The following is a 17,884-nucleotide window of genomic DNA, read 5'->3' on the forward strand; positions in this document are numbered from 1 at the left end:
CATGGCACATATAAACTAATTACTAGAATTCTGTGGTACACCAAAAATATTTTTTGCCAATCTGACAAAAAAAAGATAAGTATAATTTTAATTTATTCATACCAGACAGCTATTGTTGTGTTGGCTGTTGTCATTTTTCAATTTGACAATCTAAGGGGAAAGATGTCACCACCCCTGACTAAATAGTCATGTACTACATGTTTTAAAAATTCTTAAAGCTCACTGGTGTGCCGTGGCACACTGGTTGAAAATCCCTGGCTTTGAGTAATGCTAGCGAGAACTGATCAAGGACAAATGAAAGGATTGACAAGACTAGCTGAGGGTCCAGCTCAAGGTGGAAATCATAAATTTAGAGATGTAATTTTTTGCCTAACAATGTCAGTACCACTCATACCCCTTCCTTTTCTTCACTATTTACAAGGCAGAGGGTGATACCTCTGTCCCACTACTTTTGTTTCACTCTCAGTATATAGTCATTCTTGGCAATAAATTCCAAGGTTCACAACTTTTGAAGGTTCACCTCTGAGATCTCACTCTAAAAGCAAAGAATCTCAGAAATTTTTTTAGTACATTAGAGCAGGTAATAGAAATGGGTATTAATGCCCCAGGGCAAAGAGATACTTTAGCACAATACATTTTCATGTGCTAAGGTCATATGTGGTATGGGGGGGTGGGGTGTTCAGACTCATTCCCCCACCGCAACTACCTTTACAGTCCCTGGGTCTGAATTTTAGATTAGTTGCCTTTCATAGTCCTATTTCTTGACCAATTCCCCTTCCTGAGCTTTCCTAAGCCTGTTTTCTTTGATTCCTTAGGATCCTGGGTATGTTCACATCCCAACAATGGAAACATCTCAGCAACGATTTCTTGAAGTCCCAGCAGGAGAAGAGGCACAGTTGGTTCAAAGCAACTGGTACCATCAAGAAGTTCCGAGCCGGCCTCAGCATCTTTTCACCTATCCCCAAGTAAGTGCTCCCCAGGAACTGATCATCTCTAATTCCTTAGTCTTATCTAAGCCCGTTCTTGATTACCTAAATTTATTCTGTCCTTTCCTTGGGTCCTCTGAATTCTGTACCTTTAACTACTAAAAATACCCACATGGCCCAGTACCCTATGTGTCCTGACCCTAATTTTTATACCTTTCTTTTATGTAAAACACGGTTCCTAACTCATGATATATGTTTGGAGAAATTATGCTAATCTCTCCATCTTTTCTTTATTTGGCCCTCGTCCTATTCCCTATCCTAAGGAGGCAGAGTCAGAGAACAGGCACTAACTCCTCGCTTTTATGCAAGGGTACATCGATTTACAGTCAAACCTCGGTTCTTGAACATCTTGATTCTTGAACAGTTCAGTTCTTGACCAAGTTGGTCATGGAAAAAATGTCTCGGTTGTCTAATAAAACTTTGGGTCTTGATTCTCTACCCAACAATCGTTTCATGCTGATACCTGTATGATCAGTCACATGTCTCAGGTGACAAAGGAGATGCAGTTTTTGAACAGATCACTTCTTCAAACAGATGCAGTTTTGTGGAACAAATTACATTCAAGAACTGGGGTTCCACTGTATTATCTAGTTCCATTTCCAGAACTAGATAATAAATCAATGATCTAAAAGCACACACACACCCCACCCCATGCTTTCTGATTGTCCTGAAAGCAAATACAGATCCAGATTTGTAGCTTTCTAGGTACTGTTGTTCACAGACAGTCAGACATCAGGCTCTTTGGAATGAAACTACTTGCCTAGTACAGTGTTTAGCACTTAATCATATGTGTATAAATGCACACATACATTGAGTAAATGAAATGGGCATGCTCTCCAAGGGATTATTCCATACCTGGCCTAGATACTGTAGAGTGACCTAAACTTGGCCTCTGCCTAACCTCCATGTTCCAGTCAGAAAAACACACAGATAATAACATAAAAATCAATTCAGATATGTGATCTACTTACTTGTTTTAACAGTGTTAAGATCCAATAGAACTTTCCGTATATGTTCTTTTGTGGCGTCATTCACTTCCCTCATCCTGACCTAAGATCCAGTTGTCTTCAGGCCTCTTCCAGGGTTCATACTAAATCCCCAGTTTCATCACTTCTCCTTGCTGTCTCTCCAGGTCTCCCAGTTTCCCTATCATACAGGACTCCATGCTGAAAGGCAAACTTGCTGTACCAGACCTTCGGGTTGGGCGCCTCATGAACCGTTCTATCTCCTGCACCATGAAGAACCCCAAAGTGGAGGTGTTTGGCTACCCACCCAGCCCCCAGGCAGGTCTCCTGTGCCCCCAGCACGTGGGCTTCCCTCCCCCAGCACGGACCTCTCTTTTGGTACATGAGCTAGGGAGGGTTTGACTTGGGTATTAGGAGGGTGGGAGTGGAATTGCGAGAATATAGTTCCTCAAAATGGGGCGGGAGTATGGTTTTCCAGGCATCGTAAATCAATCCTGGGCATGAACCGTGAGTGGGGTGGAATGGAACACATTTTTAATAGCTGAAAACTTATCTGAACTATTTGTCTCCTGGCCAGGTAGCTCAGTTGGTTAGAGCATCATCCCAATATCCCCAGTCAGGGTACATACAAGCATCTACTAATGAACGCATAGATACATGGGACAGCAACTCAATGTTTCTCTCTCAAGATAAATAAATAACTATTTGGCAAGCTTCTCTGATAGTAGGCCAAGAAGCAGAGAGTCTGGGGTTGGACATCCCAATGAAATGTCATATATGTTTATTAGATAATGGTTAAGACTTGATAATCAGCTGCTGTACTGATCTAGTCAACCTCCCTTGAAGAAGGTTAAGGATAGGTGAGCCCTTTTCAAGAATCCTTGGCAAAAATGTCTAAAGGTCTCTCCAGCTTTGGAATTACTTAGACTGATTGGAGGTAGGGCTTAACTACTTTAGGAGAATCCTAGGTGATGGGCATGAGTGAGGTCTGTCTAGGTGCCAGCTTCATAGGAAGCTCATAGAATCTGTTTTTTTACACTCTTAATCAGGTCAGTGGTCACTGCAAGAACATCCCCACTCTGGAATATGGATTCCTTGTCCAGGTAAATCAAGTATAAAGTTTCATTCCAAAGCCTTTCCCCAGTAGCCTGACCCATTGATTGCCTAATGTCTCCTAGTTCCCCAGCCAGTTAAATATTTCCTGAGTTGCTCTGTTCCCAGAACTATACTAAGTGTTATGTGGATAGGAGAAAAAAGGCATAGTTCCCGTACTCAAGAAGCTTACAGCATTTGTGGGAAGACTGCTTACAGACTACTTATGATCAAGTGCCAAATGATGCACTACAAGTTTTAAACACTTTGGTGTTGAGATGGGAAAGTAATTGACACTAATTTCCTTATGATCCCCAGCATTGTTGCTCAAGTATTCTTCAGTTTTCCTTGCAGATCTCTTTCGTTGCTCAGCCACTACTGGTCATTTCTTCTTTTTTTAAACCTTTTTATTCCCTGGACATGCTTTCATTTTTGCATCTCTGTTACCTTTGTTCTTGTCATTTCCTCGACTGGATTTCCTCCCTGTATCTGCCTATTGCAGGCTCAGTATCACTTTTTCCATAAAATCTTCTCTATTACTCCAATATGTATATTAATTAATTAGCTGGAAGTATATCTCCTCTTGCTGAGCTATCATGATGCTTTTGGTTTTATATGGCATCTATGTATCACATACCATATGCTGCATTGAATTGTAATTAATTTGTATACATACTGCATCTCCTCTATTGGAGTACAGGGTCTAAGAAGATAATCTTTTATATTATTGCATAATCAAGGAGACCTTTCACTGAGCTGGGTACATAGTAGGCATTCAGTAAATCTGAATGAATAAAAGCCCTTGCATGTCCCTTTACTAGCCCCAAAGAATGTGAAATGGGAACAACTTGATTTATACATAAAGGGTAGCTGGTTGAAAAAGCCATGTTAAAACAATGTTTTAAAAAATACCTTAGGATATTGCTGCATGAGCTCTGGATTTATTCTCTCTTCCCAGCACAGCGTTGTATCTATGGTTGTGACCAGTGGATAGGCCGATTGTTCTAAGTAGTTGAAATGTCTCATCAGGTCCCCCTACCATCTCATCATGGATTCAACACTCACCTGTCCCAGAGGGACAATCTATAATTACTACAATTCATGTTAATAGCTTGATTAATGTTTAATGTTAATAGTTTGATTAATGTAATGTTTAATGTTAATAGTTTGATTAATGTAATGTTTAATGTTAATAATTGATTAATGTTAATGTTTAAAAATACTTTCACAGAAATTCATCTCATTACTCTTAATACCTCTATGAAGTGAATAATGTTCTACTTTATAAATGAAGAAACCAGGGCCTAGGTTAACTGTCTTGTCTCAAGTTAAAATGTGGTATTAAGGTAGTGAAGAGGAGAATCTTAACCCAGATCTTCTACCATGGCTGATCTTGTTTTTACTCTTAATATATAGTCTTAGTTCTAGAGTCAGGCCATTAGTTTAGCTAAGTTCAGGGCCCAGGAAGAGATTCTTTTCTAGGCCCGGGGCTGAGAGGGAGGAGAGTACCTAGAAAAGAAGCTCAAATTAATTTCCATATCTGTGCCTGTACTTCCAAAAGACTGACCAGAATCTTTGTTCTCCCCAGATCATTAAGTATGCAGAGCAGAGAATTCCAACACTGAACGAATACTGTGTGGTGTGTGATGAGCAGCATGTCTTCCAGAATGGGTCCATGCTCAAGGTATAAGCCCTTGTCCTGTGACCCTCTTCCTTTGAGCTTTACCAAGGCTGCTTCACTTCTCATCTCCTTTATTCCTTTCTTTCTGGGTCTATGGTAAAGGTCCAATTCTGTCCTTACTCTGTGAGACTCTAGAAATAGTTATTTTTTCTCAAACAAATGTCAACAGTCCTGTTAGGAAAGATGAGGATATGTGAATATTTTTGAAGATATAATCTCCACCCACCATTTAAAAATAGGGATCAGATATAGACCAAAATGAGTAGATATGATGTTGTCCTTATGGACTCCAAATCTAGGTGAGTAGACAGATATTTTACTACAAGCGTATGGAAGAGATATGAGCAGTGTTGTGATGCTCAGAAGGGGGCGCATCTAACTACATAGAGAGGTCATGGAAGGCTTTATAGAGGAGACAGCATTAATTCTCAAACTTATCAGTAAGGCCTTTTAATTAAGACTTAACTTATTTACAGTTTTCTCTTGACATAAAGGGCCCCAAATTCCTACCTCATTTTAGAGTTGTCTGTGGTCAGGATTGTCCCTCCCTCCCTGCAACCCCTTTTTACTGCACCTCCCCTACCACCACTGTGTGTTTAATATGTCCATTCAGCCAGCCGTCTGCACGCGTGAACTGTGCGTTTTCTCCTTCTACACACTGGGCGTCATGTCTGGAGCTGCAGAGGAGGTGGCCACTGGAGCAGAGGTATGGGAGAGGGAAAAGCTGCTGGGGAACTGGGATCAAGAAAGGCTGGGGAACCTAGCAATTTTATTCCTTGGAACCAAACCGCCAGAAAAGCTTTTTGTATGTAAGGATGATCAAGATAGTATTATTTGTAGTAATAAAAGACAAATGAACAATACAACTGCATCTATAAGATGTCCAGTTAAATCATGGTATGTCCTTACAGTGGAACTACTATACAGCTCAGTTGATTGGGCATCATCCTGCAAATTGAAAGGTCTCTGGAGCAGAGCACATGCCTGGGTTGTGGGTTCGTTCTCCAGTCGGGGTACATACGAAAGGCAGCCCATCGATGTTTCTCTCTCACATCAATATTTCTCTCCCTTTCTTTCTCTCTCCTTTCACCTCTCTCAAAAAATAAAATCTTTTTTTAAAAAAAGAATTATAACATTAAAAAAAACACAACAGTATATATAGTACAATTCTTTTTTTTTAAATTGCCTATCCAATAAAATAAATAAATGGAAGGCAATACATCAAATTTAGCAGCTTACACTGTGAGGAATGAAATTTGGGAGCAGGGGGATGAATTTTATCTTTTCTTATATTACTTTTTAAATCATTGTTACTTGAATTTTTATAATGAGTTTATATTTTCTAATTAAAAAAACATAAACATATTTGCTTTTAAAAAGAAGAGCAGGAAGAAATGCTGAGATTCCAAAAGGTAGACCTATCCTGGATACTATGTGACTTCCAGCACTGAGAAATCATCTAGCACTCTGGCAGTGGCTCAGTTAGAGCGTGTTCTGTAACCGAAAGATAGCAGGTTTGATGCTGGCTAGGGCGCATACCTAGGTTACAGGTTCCTTTCCATGGTCTGGGCATGTGCGATCTCTATGCTGCACACACAAACGGTCCCTGGTCTATGCAGATGGTAGGCAACCAATTGATGCTTCTCTCTCATATGATGTTTCTCTAACTCCCTTCCTCTCTCTCTTTAAAAAGCAGTGAAAAAATGTCCTCAGGTGAGAATTTTTTTAAAATCTAGCTTCTGCTGAACCCTTTCTCCTTTCCCCTAAGGTGGTGGATCTGCTGGTGGCCATGTGTAGGGCAGCTTTGGAGTCCCCTAGAAAGAGCATCATCTTTGAGCCTTATCCCTCTGTGGTGGACCCCACTGATCCCAAGACTCTGGCCTTTAACCCTAAGGTATAATTGCTTGGGAATAAAGTTAGGGCTAAGGAACAGAAAAAGTAGAAGACTGGGAGACTATGGGCTATTATTCTAGTTAAACAGCATCTTGGAATGAGAATCAGAAGAAATGAAACACTTGTTTCTTGGGAACTCTTGAACACTGAGCTTTTACAGTTTTAGTGAATAAATAACTGAGTTTGAAACCCTGGCTGGTGTGGCTCAGTGGATTGAGCGTTGGCCTGCGAACCAAATGTCACTGGTTCGATTCTCAGTCAGGGCACATGACTAGGTTGCACGTCAGGTCCCCAGTTGAGGGCACGAGTGAGAGGCAACCACACAGTGATGTTTCTCTCCCTCTCTTTCTCCTTTCCCCTCTCTCTAAAAATAAAATAAATAAATAAACAAAAAAACAAACAAATAAGTAAATTATTAAAAAAGAAAAACTGAGTTTTTCAGAAGAAGGGGAGATGAGTTAATATTTGTTATGCCATGAAAGGGAAGAATATAGACTTAGTAACCAGACAGACCTGGATTCCACTTGAGAATCGTGTTCCCTAGCTGAATGGTATTAGGCAAGTCAATTAACCTTAATGAACGTCAATTCCCTTATCTGTACAAGGGGATAATTTCTACCTTGTGGATTGTTATAAAATGAAGGATAATATATGTAAAGTATTACATTAGTTAGCGTTCGCCACAGAAACATAACCAATTGGAGATTTTTTTATAAGGAACTGGCTTACATGATAATGAAGGCAAACAAGTCCCAGGATTAGCAGTCAGCAGGCTGGAGACTCAGGAGAGCCAGTTGTTTAAGTTCCAATCCAAAAGCTAGCAGTTTCCAGATCCAAGTTTAAAGACGGGAAAAGACCAGTTTCCCAGCTTCAGGAAGTCAGGCAGCAGGAGCCTTTTACTTGGTCTTTTTGTTCTATTCAGGCCTTCTACTGATTGGATGAGGCCCACACAAATTAGAGGGGGGCCATGTGCTTTACACAATCTTCTGATGGTTAATCTCATCTAAGAAACTCCCTCACAGACACACCCCAAAGTAATGTTTGAGCAAATGTTTGGGCACTCCATGGACCTGTCAAATTGACACAATTAACCATCACAGTGCCTGACTATTACTCATTGCTATATATCACACTCTATACCAGGTTCTCTATATATATTATTTCAAAACATCTATATGAGAGTAGTGGGACTTTTTAATCTTCATTTATTCACAAGGATACTGGGGTTCTAAGAGGTTAAGTAACTTACCCTATTACTCTCAGCTGGTAAAAGAGAACTAGCATGTGATTCCAGAACTGCCCGACGTTAAATCTATTTTCTTTCCATGACATACTACACCATTTCCCTATGGCCTAGACTATTTTTGTACATCTGGTCCTCCTTTTCATCACATCTTACTCTCCTCCACTTTTCTTCATCTGATTCTTCTCTTCCCATTGATTCCTCAACAGAAGAAGAATTATGAACGACTTCAGAAAGCTCTGGATAGTGTGATGTCCATCCGGGAGATGACCCAGGTACTCTACCTTTGCCTGTCCCATACCTGTGCCACTTAAGTGTCATATTATGTTTGGAATTCATGGGAGTGAAGTGAAGATTTAGAGATGCTACTCAGATTCCTGAATGTTTTCTTTAGTCTTCCCTCCTGTTCTGTTTTGTTAGCACTGTCAACCTTTACCTTTGCTGCGAATTCCTTAACAAGTTATTCATATTTAATGTTTTCCCCATAATTCTTAGGAAATTAGAGAAATGAGGGAAAGACTTCTGCCCAGGGTTGGGAGGTTGAAGGGGGAGGGCTTGGAGGTAAGGAACTAGATCCAGGGGCCTGCATCTTCTATCCTTCTAGGGGTGGGGCAGCCACATGGAGCAGTGACCATCCTTTGACTCAAGGCTGTCGCTCACCAGACTTCCCCACCCCTCGTCTGCAGTCTCTGCATGAATAGACATTCATTTGTTCTCATTTACAGGTGGGCCTCTTCTCAGCAAATCCTATGTATTATAGTTCAGATTAGCACATAAGAGACACCAAGGAGGGATGATTTATTTGTCAGAAGGACTCTGCTTTATGTAAAGTTTTCCACAGGATTCCTTAGCTTATTCTTTTTGGACATTGATTTTATTTATTTTTTGATTTACAATCGAGTTTGTAAGGCTGTAGGAATTGCATAAAATGAGGGAGATCCACCTGCATGTTGTTTTGTAAGCATCTTAAGTCAAGTCGTTTTCATATTTATTTATGAGCTTTCCCAGTCTGACTGGGCTCTGTGTGGGTGGGAATCCCAGTTCCTCTTGCCATTGTGTGGCCATTGCTGCCTACTTCACCCTGGACCCCGATAGTCAGCCTATGGAAAGTGGGCGGATTCCCACCGCTCCTGGAAGTTAAACTTATGACTGTTGTCTTACAGGGCTCATATCTGGAAATCAAGAAGCAAATGGACAAGCTGGATCCTCTGGCCCATCCTCTCCTGCAGTGGTATGGATAGAATGGTTCATTCTTCCCTGAGTGGGGCAGGGCATGGTATTAGACATAGAGCCTATACCTTCCCTTAGAGACAGTTTCAGCTTCTTCTTTCCTGAGGTTGTGTATATCATGGTTGCTTTTTCTTGAGGTTTTAATTGACACACCTGACTTGACAAGAACTCGGGTCCTACAGGGAGCCCACAAATTCTGAGATGTCTCAACTTTTCTTTAGGGCTTTCATATTTTCCTATAGTTTTTGAGTGCCCTTTGCATGTAGTAATTAACACTGTTCATTTCAAATAAATTTTTGTGCATCCAGAGAGGTGTATCTCCCCCTTCCACTCCCTTTCCCTGTCTCAAGGTCCACCTTGTTGAGGTAGACTGTCCAGAGCCTTGAAGCACTATTGTTTTTTCCTTCTAGCAAAGATTCTGACCATTCTCTATGCCCTCAACCCCCGCTCTCCCTCCCTGATCTTGATTCCTGTCTTTCTTTCTTTCTTTCTTTCTTTTTCTTTCTTTCTTTCTTTCTTTCTTTCTTTCTTTCCTTTCTTTCCTTTCTTTCTTTCTTTCTTTCTTTCTTTCTTTCTTTCTTTCTTTCTTTCCTTTCTTTCTTTCCTTTCTTTCTTTCCTTTCTTTCTTTCCTTTCTTTCTTTCCTTTCTTTCTTTCCTTCTTTCTTTCTTTCTTTCTTTCTTTCTTTCTTTCTTTCTTTCTTTCTTTCTTTTCTTTCTTTCTTTCTTTTCTTTTCTTCTTTCCTTTCTTCCCTTCCTTCCTTCCTTCCTGGAAGGGAGGGAGGGAGGGAAAAGAGAGGAGAGAAACATTGATTGGTTGCTCCTTGCTCACCCCAAACTGGGAACCTGGCCCGCAACCCAGACATGTGCCCTCACTGGGAATGAAACCAGTGACCTTTTGGTTTGCAGGACTACAACCAACCCACTGAGCTACACCAGCCATAGCTTCAGTTCTGTTTTCTTGATATAGTTTTTCCCTTTCTTCTTAGTCAGCCTTTGACAGCCTTACTTTCTCACTGCAGCATGCTCCCTCTTAGCATGAGGAATGACCAGGCATAGATCCTCCAGGGCGGCATCCCAGTTACATGGGTGAAGGCATAAAAAAAAAAAAAAATCATCCATTCTAGGAGATAGTGCACCTATGCTGAGGCTTCAATTTCTATGCCTTTGTTCTCTCCTGTCCTTTGAGTTCTGCCTACATACAGCCCAGTTTATCCCTAAATCCTCAGGAAGTTTGTTCTAGCTTCTTCTGTTTCTTTCTCCTGCCCAAGCAGTAACTTCCTATCCATTCTTTGCCATCCCTAAGAGCCATCAGGCTTCCTCTGAGCTGAGGTGGGACAGCTCCTGAGCTTAGTTCTGAGTTTCTAAATCTCAAGGTTAAGTGTCATCACCCTAATACAGACCCTTCTTTCTGACTTTTTTAGCTGGCCACTTGTGCTCTTCCTTTTGTTCTCTTTTCTCTCCTTGGATGCAGCAGCTCACCTCCCACCCCTCTCTTGTTTTCATCCGTTATTTAATTAACAGTAACTAGCTTTCCTTTTATATTTTTATGCACAAGAATTACTACCCAAGAGAATATCCAGATAGTGGCCTGAATATTTCACAGAGTTCAGACAACTCTGGAATTCTTGCTTGCCCCAGGGGCACAGCAGGGCAGCTGCTTTGTTCAGGATAGCCTAACCGCACACTGATTTTGTCCTTTTCCATTTTCTCTGTTTTGTCCCAGGATCATCTCCAGCAACAGGTCACACATTGTCAAACTACCTCTCAGCAGGGTAAGTGATCTTTCTCCCTCTGAACTCTAAATTTCTGATGAGAGGCAGGGAGGGGCTCCAAACCAGCCAACCACATCGGTAGACTTGCCTGGTTGCCTCTGTCCATCAGCAATAGCCTTTGGGTCTAAGCATATTTCCGTTATTTGGGGTCAGTTCCCTCCCTGATCTCCATTTCTGCTCTGTTTTTCTGACCCCACCCCCACCCTGGGCAGCAGCTGAAGTTCATGCACACCTCACACCAGTTCCTCCTGCTGAGCAGCCCTCCTGCCAAGGAGGCACGGTTCCGGACCGCCAAGAAGCTCTATGGCAGCACTTTTGCCTTCCAGTGAGGAGTGTGGAGATGGGGGAGGAGGGCAACAAATAATGTGGGGTGATGGGAGAGCAAGTTCACTAGAGACAAATCAAGTTTGTGTTACCTATGTCCATCAACCAGTCAGTCAACAATCTGTTATTAAATGCTATTGTGGTAGGTTCTGTAGAGGATAAAAGATACATATGAATGTTCGCTTCGACAGCACATATACTAAAACTGGAATGATACAGAGAAGATTAGCATGGCCCCTGCTCAAGGATGACACGCAAATTTGTGATGTGTTCCATATTTTAAAAAAAAGAAAGATATATATGAGCCCATCATTCCATAGCTGGAAGGTTGAGGGTTCAATCCCAGTCCGGGTTCATATGATCCCTGGTCCAGGCGTATGTGGGACGCAGCAGATTGACGTTTTCTCTTTCTTGCATCCACTGTTCCCTCCCTTCCTCTCTGAAAAGCAATGAAAAAAATGTCCTCAGGGAGGATTAAAAAAAAAGATACATTACGATAATGGTCTTTACTCTCAGTTGAGAAATTGCATTTACATATAAAAAGATGAAGACACAGATTGGAGGGATTAAATTTTAAAGCTACTTTGAGGAAATCAGCAATTGATGCCAATTGTGGGAGGAGAGAGAAAGAAAGAGCCATATTAAAGGTAATGCAGAGGGATGGTGGTACCTTTTTCTCGAAATAGACTTGAATTCAGGACTGGAAGCCATATTTGGATTCAGTGATAAGTTTGAGTTTGAGAATTTAATTTGAAATATAGGAAAGTATGCCAATGAGAACATTGAATCAGTAGTTGCGGATTTAGGATGGGACTAGCTAAAGCTAGCTAAAGAATGAGACTGGAAATTAAGATATAGGGGTTAGTAACACACATCTTGCATGCCTGTGACTCCGTCTGTGTGCATGTCCGTTGCTAGGTATATGTGTCCATCTTCATGTCCTGTGTGGGTAAGAATGGGTAGGAGTGGCAGTCTTGGAAGTGCTCCTGGGAACCTCATACCTAAGGAGACATGTATTCTACCCTGCCTTACAGTGGGTCCCACATTGAGAACTGGCATTCGATCCTGCGCAATGGGCTGGTGAATGCATCCTACACCAAACTGCAGGTGAGGCTGTGACCCTTTTTTCTTTATCTGCACCTCCCCTTCCTGCCCCACTCAGTTCTGGGGAAGTCTGCTCTTGAGTATTCAGCCGATTTTGCCTCAGCATCCTCAAATCTAGCCTGCCATGTGACTTCTCTAGGGAGGAAGTTGGAACTGTATGTATAGGATGAATGTGGCAATTGTATATTTTACCTTGGGCTGTGTCTTTAGGTGGTTTTGGGAATGGGAATGTAGTTGTAGGCGGGCATATGGATTGCCAATTGCAGCCATTAGATGACTTAACCTATTAGAACTTTTCAATACGTGTGACTGTTCATTCAGAGAGTTGATATAGATTTATATCTTTGCCCTGTGAGACTCCAAGGAACACTTATTATCCTTTCTGCTGGCTACCTATTCTATAGTTCCTTTTTTTGGAATCTGCATATGTACCAAGACCTGGGGACAGGAGCATGGATTCTGAGGGATTGACTCAGTGGATCTGCTATTCCTCACTCTCCAAGGCTTCAGTATCTAGTATTTCATAGACAAAGGGGTTAAACTACAGCCAGTTTTCAGTCAATCAGCTTTTAAAGAGTAGATGCCTATAGAGTTATCTGAATGAGAGAGATAATGGAGGGACAGGGGACTAGATAAGCCTTGTGGCTGCCTAATAAACAGCCATGGGAGGGCCCAGGCTCATATTGCTCATCCTGGTGTTTCCCTGCAAGCTGCATGGAGCAGCCTATGGCAAAGGCATCTACCTGAGCCCCATCTCCAGTATTTCCTTTGGATACTCAGGTAAGAAATACTCTCTGGCCATCTTGACTCTATATTGCACCTGTTTTGTGAATACATGATCTGTGTTGTCTCCTCCTCCTCCAGTATGCATACTTGGTCTATGTCAGCTCTCTTCCCAGTTATGGATATAGTCTTCTCTTTCTCAACTTTCTCTCACTAGAAATTTGAATTCTTCACAAGGTGAGGCCATTTTCCTCCCTTTCTCTCAGGTAATCCTTTTTTCCATGGGGATGGTTCTATTCATTATAGAGGCTTGGCCCTGGGAATTGGTTAGAAAATAACTGGGAGATGAAACTAGGCATTTTGTAGACCACATTTTTGGTGTTGGCAATAGCCCTGTCATTATTAATTGTGTGTGCTCACATGTGCATGTGAGTTTATGTGTGAATACACTTGAAAGCTTGAGTCCTTCCCATTGGCTTACATTTCTGGACACATTGTTCTTCTCCCTGTCAACCATCTTTTAAACTGTGTTTAATTACATGCTATGATATTAGTGCATTGAATGCAAGATAAAGCATTTTATTTCCAAGACAAGGCATGAACGAGGTCCAGATTCTACTCAGGAGTTAAGTCCAACTTTGTCCTGATCAGAAAATGATTCTGACTTAGAATTCTCTTAGTGTTCCAGGTTCATATCTTAATTCCTTTTCTGTCATTTTTGTTCTTATTCTAGTCTCTCTATAAAGGAGAGCCACCATTTAGTTGCACGTTTACCACATGAAGGAGACAGTGCTAGAGTTTTTAGATTATTATTTTGTATCCTCCAGTAATTATAACTCTTACAAAGATTAGAAAACTTAGGTCCAGAGGCTCAGAACTAGGAGTCTCTTACAACAGAATAAACCAAAGTAGAAGTAATATAGGTAAGAACCAAAATCAACCAAATAAAAACAGGTACAATAGATAGTACCCAACAGCCAAAAAGCTGATTCTTTTAAAGAACTAAAAACAAACAAGCAAAAAAACATAAAGCTGGGTAGATTGGTTAAGAAGAAAAAGGACACAATTAGATGAATGAAAAAGGGAACATAATTACAGATATAGCAAAGATTAAAGAGTTAATGGGAGAACTTTGTCAGCTTTATGCCAATCCTTTGAAAACTTTAACAAAATGGATAAATTCCTAGAAAAATATAACTAAAAACTGAGTCAAGAAGAAATAGAAAGCCTAAATAGCCCTAAAACTATAAAAGGCATTGAAATAGTAGTTTAAAATTTTACACACACACACACACACACAAAACCAAAAAAAACCCATCTAGCTCAGATAGTTTTCAAGTCAGCCTTAAACCAAACTTTCAAGGAACAAATTATTACACAATTTTATACAAAATCATCCAGAGAATAGAAAAAGAATTATAAGTCATAAAAGACTGGTATATTTCACATTATTAAAACTAAAACTTGTTTATCAGAAGACATCTTAAGAAAGTAAAAAGACAAGGTACAAAACAGAGAAGATATTTGCAATACATATAACCACAGAAGATTAGAATAAATGTTTTTTAAAAACTTACAAATCAGTAAGAAAAAGACAATAAGAAAAAATCAATAAGAAAGAGTAGGCAGGTGACATTAACAGACATGACACTGAAGAAATGCTCGACTACTATTAATCAAGTAAAATCAAGATCAAAATGACTTACCATTTTAGCACCCATATGGATTAGCAAAAATTAAGAAATCTGATAACAAATTGTACCAGAGGTTGTAGATCATCAGGATCTCTTTTATTGTTTATGGGGATATAAACTGGTACAACCACTTGGTGTTAAATTTGGTGTTAAATTCAAGCTGAGAAATGTTTATCCCAGCGACCCAGCATTTTCATTCCCACATATGTGCACCCAAAGATGTGTACACAAATGTTCAAAGCTATGCTATTACTGTTTGCAACAGGAAATCTTGGAAACAACTCAAATGCTCATCATCAGGAGAATGGACAAATACATTTTAATAATCCTTACAATTGATTATTATTCAGCAATGAAAATAAACAAACAGTGGCATTCAACAACAGGGGAAAATCTTAGTAAAAAAAAAAGGCAAGCCTATCCGTGACTAATGTGGCTCAGTTGGTTGGGCATCATCCTGCAAATCAAAAGGTCTCCAGTTCAATTCCTGGTCAGGGCACAGGGCTGCATTGCCTGTTCAGTCTCTGGTCAGGGTGCGTATGGGAGGCAACCAATCAATGTTTCTCTCCCTCTCTCTCCCTCCTTTCCCCTCTCTCAAAAAATAAATAAGTAGACTTTTGTTAAAAAGGCTAGCCCAGAAAACTAGTATGCACTGCCTTTTTTATATTGTTCAAAAGAAAACAAAATTAAACATTATTTAGGTGCACACGCACGTGTTGATGAGTGAGAGAGAGATAAAACTAAAGAAATTTCAGGATGGTGGTTACCTTTTAAGGGGAGGCAGATAGTTGAGATAGGGTAAGAGCATATAGTTAGATGTAAGTCACCGGTAATGTTTTAGTTCTCGGGTTTAGTTCTTAGGTATTCTTTGTCCTATTAAATAACTGACAGTGTGCATGAACCAAATGTTAGGGCTAATCCACACAGGATAAGTGTCCAATAAATGTTTATTAAATGTGTACATGGATCTCATTCTGTGCGCCTAGGGTCTAAAGTGGAGTGGAGTTGTCATAGTCTTTTTGACTTCTTTGTCTAGGTTCCTCAATTTTTTTCTTTGTTCCAGCCTGAGCTTGCCTCTAATTAAGCTCTTATTATTTTCCAGATAGTGAAATTCTCCCAGTTCTCAGTGCCCACAAGAGTCTTTCTTCCTGTCTATTTTCTTCCTATTCTCTCCCTTTGTCACTGGCCTTTGTTCACCACTAAGTGCCTAAATACCATTAGTTATCAGATGGAGCCAGGAATCTCTACTGACTTATCATCTTTCTTCATCACTTTATTGATTACTTAAAAACATCATATGATAGCATTGTTCTCCAAAGGATTTTACTATTAGAGTCACAGATCATCTTGTCCAGTACCGAACTGTATAGATAAGAAAGCTGAAACTCAGAGAAGTTAAGTGACTTTGGGGTCATAAAGCTGTGAGTAAGCAGAACTAAGACTGGAATCCAGATCTCCTAACTTCTAGGACAATATTCTTATCATTGTATTGGACTGACTCAAATCTCTATGACGGTAGGTAGAATGTGTACAACTATCTAATTTACTGTAGTTACTCTAGTATTTGCTCAACTTTATCTTCTTGTATGTTTCCTTCAACCCTATTCTACTCTGCTTTTCTCTGTTCTTCCTCAAGATAGCCTAGTGACATTGGGTGCCCTCTGGAAGCAGTGTAGAGAGTATCTCTTTGACTAACAGAGCCTCCAGTGACTTGGCCAGAGTATTATACAGGTTAAAATTAGGGCTAATGAGAAAGGAGGTGGTAAACTCCATGTGTTTAGAAACAGAATAAGTATAAACTCCAGACACAAAACATCCAGGGATTATTCTAACCATGATGTTGTCAGGGTCTGGTTTTGGCAACCTGGCCGAAGATCACTGGGGCAGTGTGGATAGGACAGGATTGGGATGGGACAAGTTCTATATTATATCATAATGGCCGTCTCTAAGACCAACCATAGAAATCAGATTGTTCTTTCCTATCCTCTGGGGTAGAACATGAATGAGAATTTCACTCAGAATCTTGCACTGAAATAAATACCCACGCTGAGAAGGTCATGTTTGGATGCAGAGCTAAACCTAGTTCAGGCTAATGGAGAAGGTGGAAACGGGTGGTAAGTGTCTGTAGAAGGAAGAAATTAGCAGTTCGAGTCTTGAAGCTCTCATTGCCCTCAGTTTTGTTCAGGCCATAAACCTATCATGGAACTTGAGTGTGAGTGCATGATAAATTGATATCCTGAGCAGTGAAGAACATCAGTCCAGTGGTTATCATCCCCACAGTTACAACTGGGCTATAAAAAGACCAAAAATTGAAGCAGAGTAAAGTTAGTAATAATAGGAAGTTACAGGAAGGAGTGGTTGATAAAGGCCTTGCTTATGGCCTGTTAATGACAGCATCCTTTCCCTCTCATCCATCTTCCTCTCAGTCTCACACACACACAAGACTGCAATAAGGCTGGGCATGTGCTAAAGCTGAGCATAGAGACTGAAGGCCTAATCACAAGCCAAAAGGAGGTGGGTGTAGGGGCACACAAGCACTGTTTTGTATCTAAATAAGAAAACAGGACTGCCCATTGTGGGGTAAGAATGGTGAAGGATTTATGAATTTAGATAGGGTGGAATCTGGATGGAATTGGCACCGCTTCCTAAAGTGTGGGCAAACTTTCCAAAGGAAGTAGGATTCTTCAAGGTTTTTGCCATTGTAGTTATCTGTGGAATATTTTTTTATCACTTAGCTGCTGTGCTTTCTTCCTTTTCTCTTGAATGACTGGTCACAGTATTTTATGTAACTTTGAGACTAGAGCATATCTGACCTGCTCTACTTGCTTCTTTACTCATTTCACTCAGCCTGGAATTTGATCTAAAGTGTTGATGTCACACTCTTGGGCCCCTCATTCTCATCTCATTTCATGTGTTCCTCCCTCATCTTAGAACTCTTCAGTGATTCCCTGATGCTCTCAGGATGAACTCCAGTTGCCTTCACATAGCCTACAAGGCCTGCTTGACCTGATCCTAGCTCACCCCTTAGACATCATCTCTCACTGTAACAGAACCTCTGGGCTGCGCCGACTGATACAGAACCCACAGGCTGTTTAGTTTGGGGCCCGATTGCCCGCTGCCAGAATTACAACTCTCAGTACTAGAGTTTAGTGAAAAGAAAATGAACTGTTTATTTA

General features: G+C 40.6%; 1 protein-coding gene and 1 non-coding gene across 9 annotated transcripts in view; both read left to right on the forward strand.

Moving 5' to 3' along the window:
* PARP6 (poly(ADP-ribose) polymerase family member 6) overlaps positions 1-17,884 on the forward strand; it is a 31,130-nt gene that overhangs the window by 10,410 nt on the left and 2,836 nt on the right. For 3 of the 8 annotated variants that reach the window (XM_090270058.1, XM_090270060.1, XM_090270059.1), the window contains 12 exons: positions 816-965; positions 2,119-2,329; positions 3,001-3,054; positions 4,632-4,727; positions 5,338-5,430; positions 6,493-6,618; positions 8,070-8,135; positions 9,024-9,091; positions 10,815-10,863; positions 11,076-11,188; positions 12,222-12,294; positions 13,002-13,071. In XM_090270058.1, the coding sequence (XP_090126184.1) occupies positions 816-965; positions 2,119-2,329; positions 3,001-3,054; positions 4,632-4,727; positions 5,338-5,430; positions 6,493-6,618; positions 8,070-8,135; positions 9,024-9,091; positions 10,815-10,863; positions 11,076-11,188; positions 12,222-12,294; positions 13,002-13,071 (1,169 nt within the window). The remainder of the gene's footprint in view (positions 1-815; positions 966-2,118; positions 2,330-3,000; positions 3,055-4,631; positions 4,728-5,337; positions 5,431-6,492; positions 6,619-8,069; positions 8,136-9,023; positions 9,092-10,814; positions 10,864-11,075; positions 11,189-12,221; positions 12,295-13,001; positions 13,072-17,884) is intronic. The other 5 variants (XM_090270061.1, XM_090270062.1, XM_090270063.1 and 2 more) reach the window with 5 other exon arrangements.
* LOC150015718 (U6 spliceosomal RNA) lies at positions 11,363-11,469 on the forward strand. The gene has a single exon (XR_016510132.1). It is a non-coding gene; the product is annotated as a U6 spliceosomal RNA (small nuclear RNA).

The sequence above is a fragment of the Furipterus horrens genome, unplaced genomic scaffold (assembly GCF_987537825.1).
Source record: "Furipterus horrens unplaced genomic scaffold, mFurHor1.1.pri manual_scaffold_3, whole genome shotgun sequence".
NCBI classification, from domain to species: Eukaryota; Metazoa; Chordata; class Mammalia; order Chiroptera; family Furipteridae; genus Furipterus; species Furipterus horrens.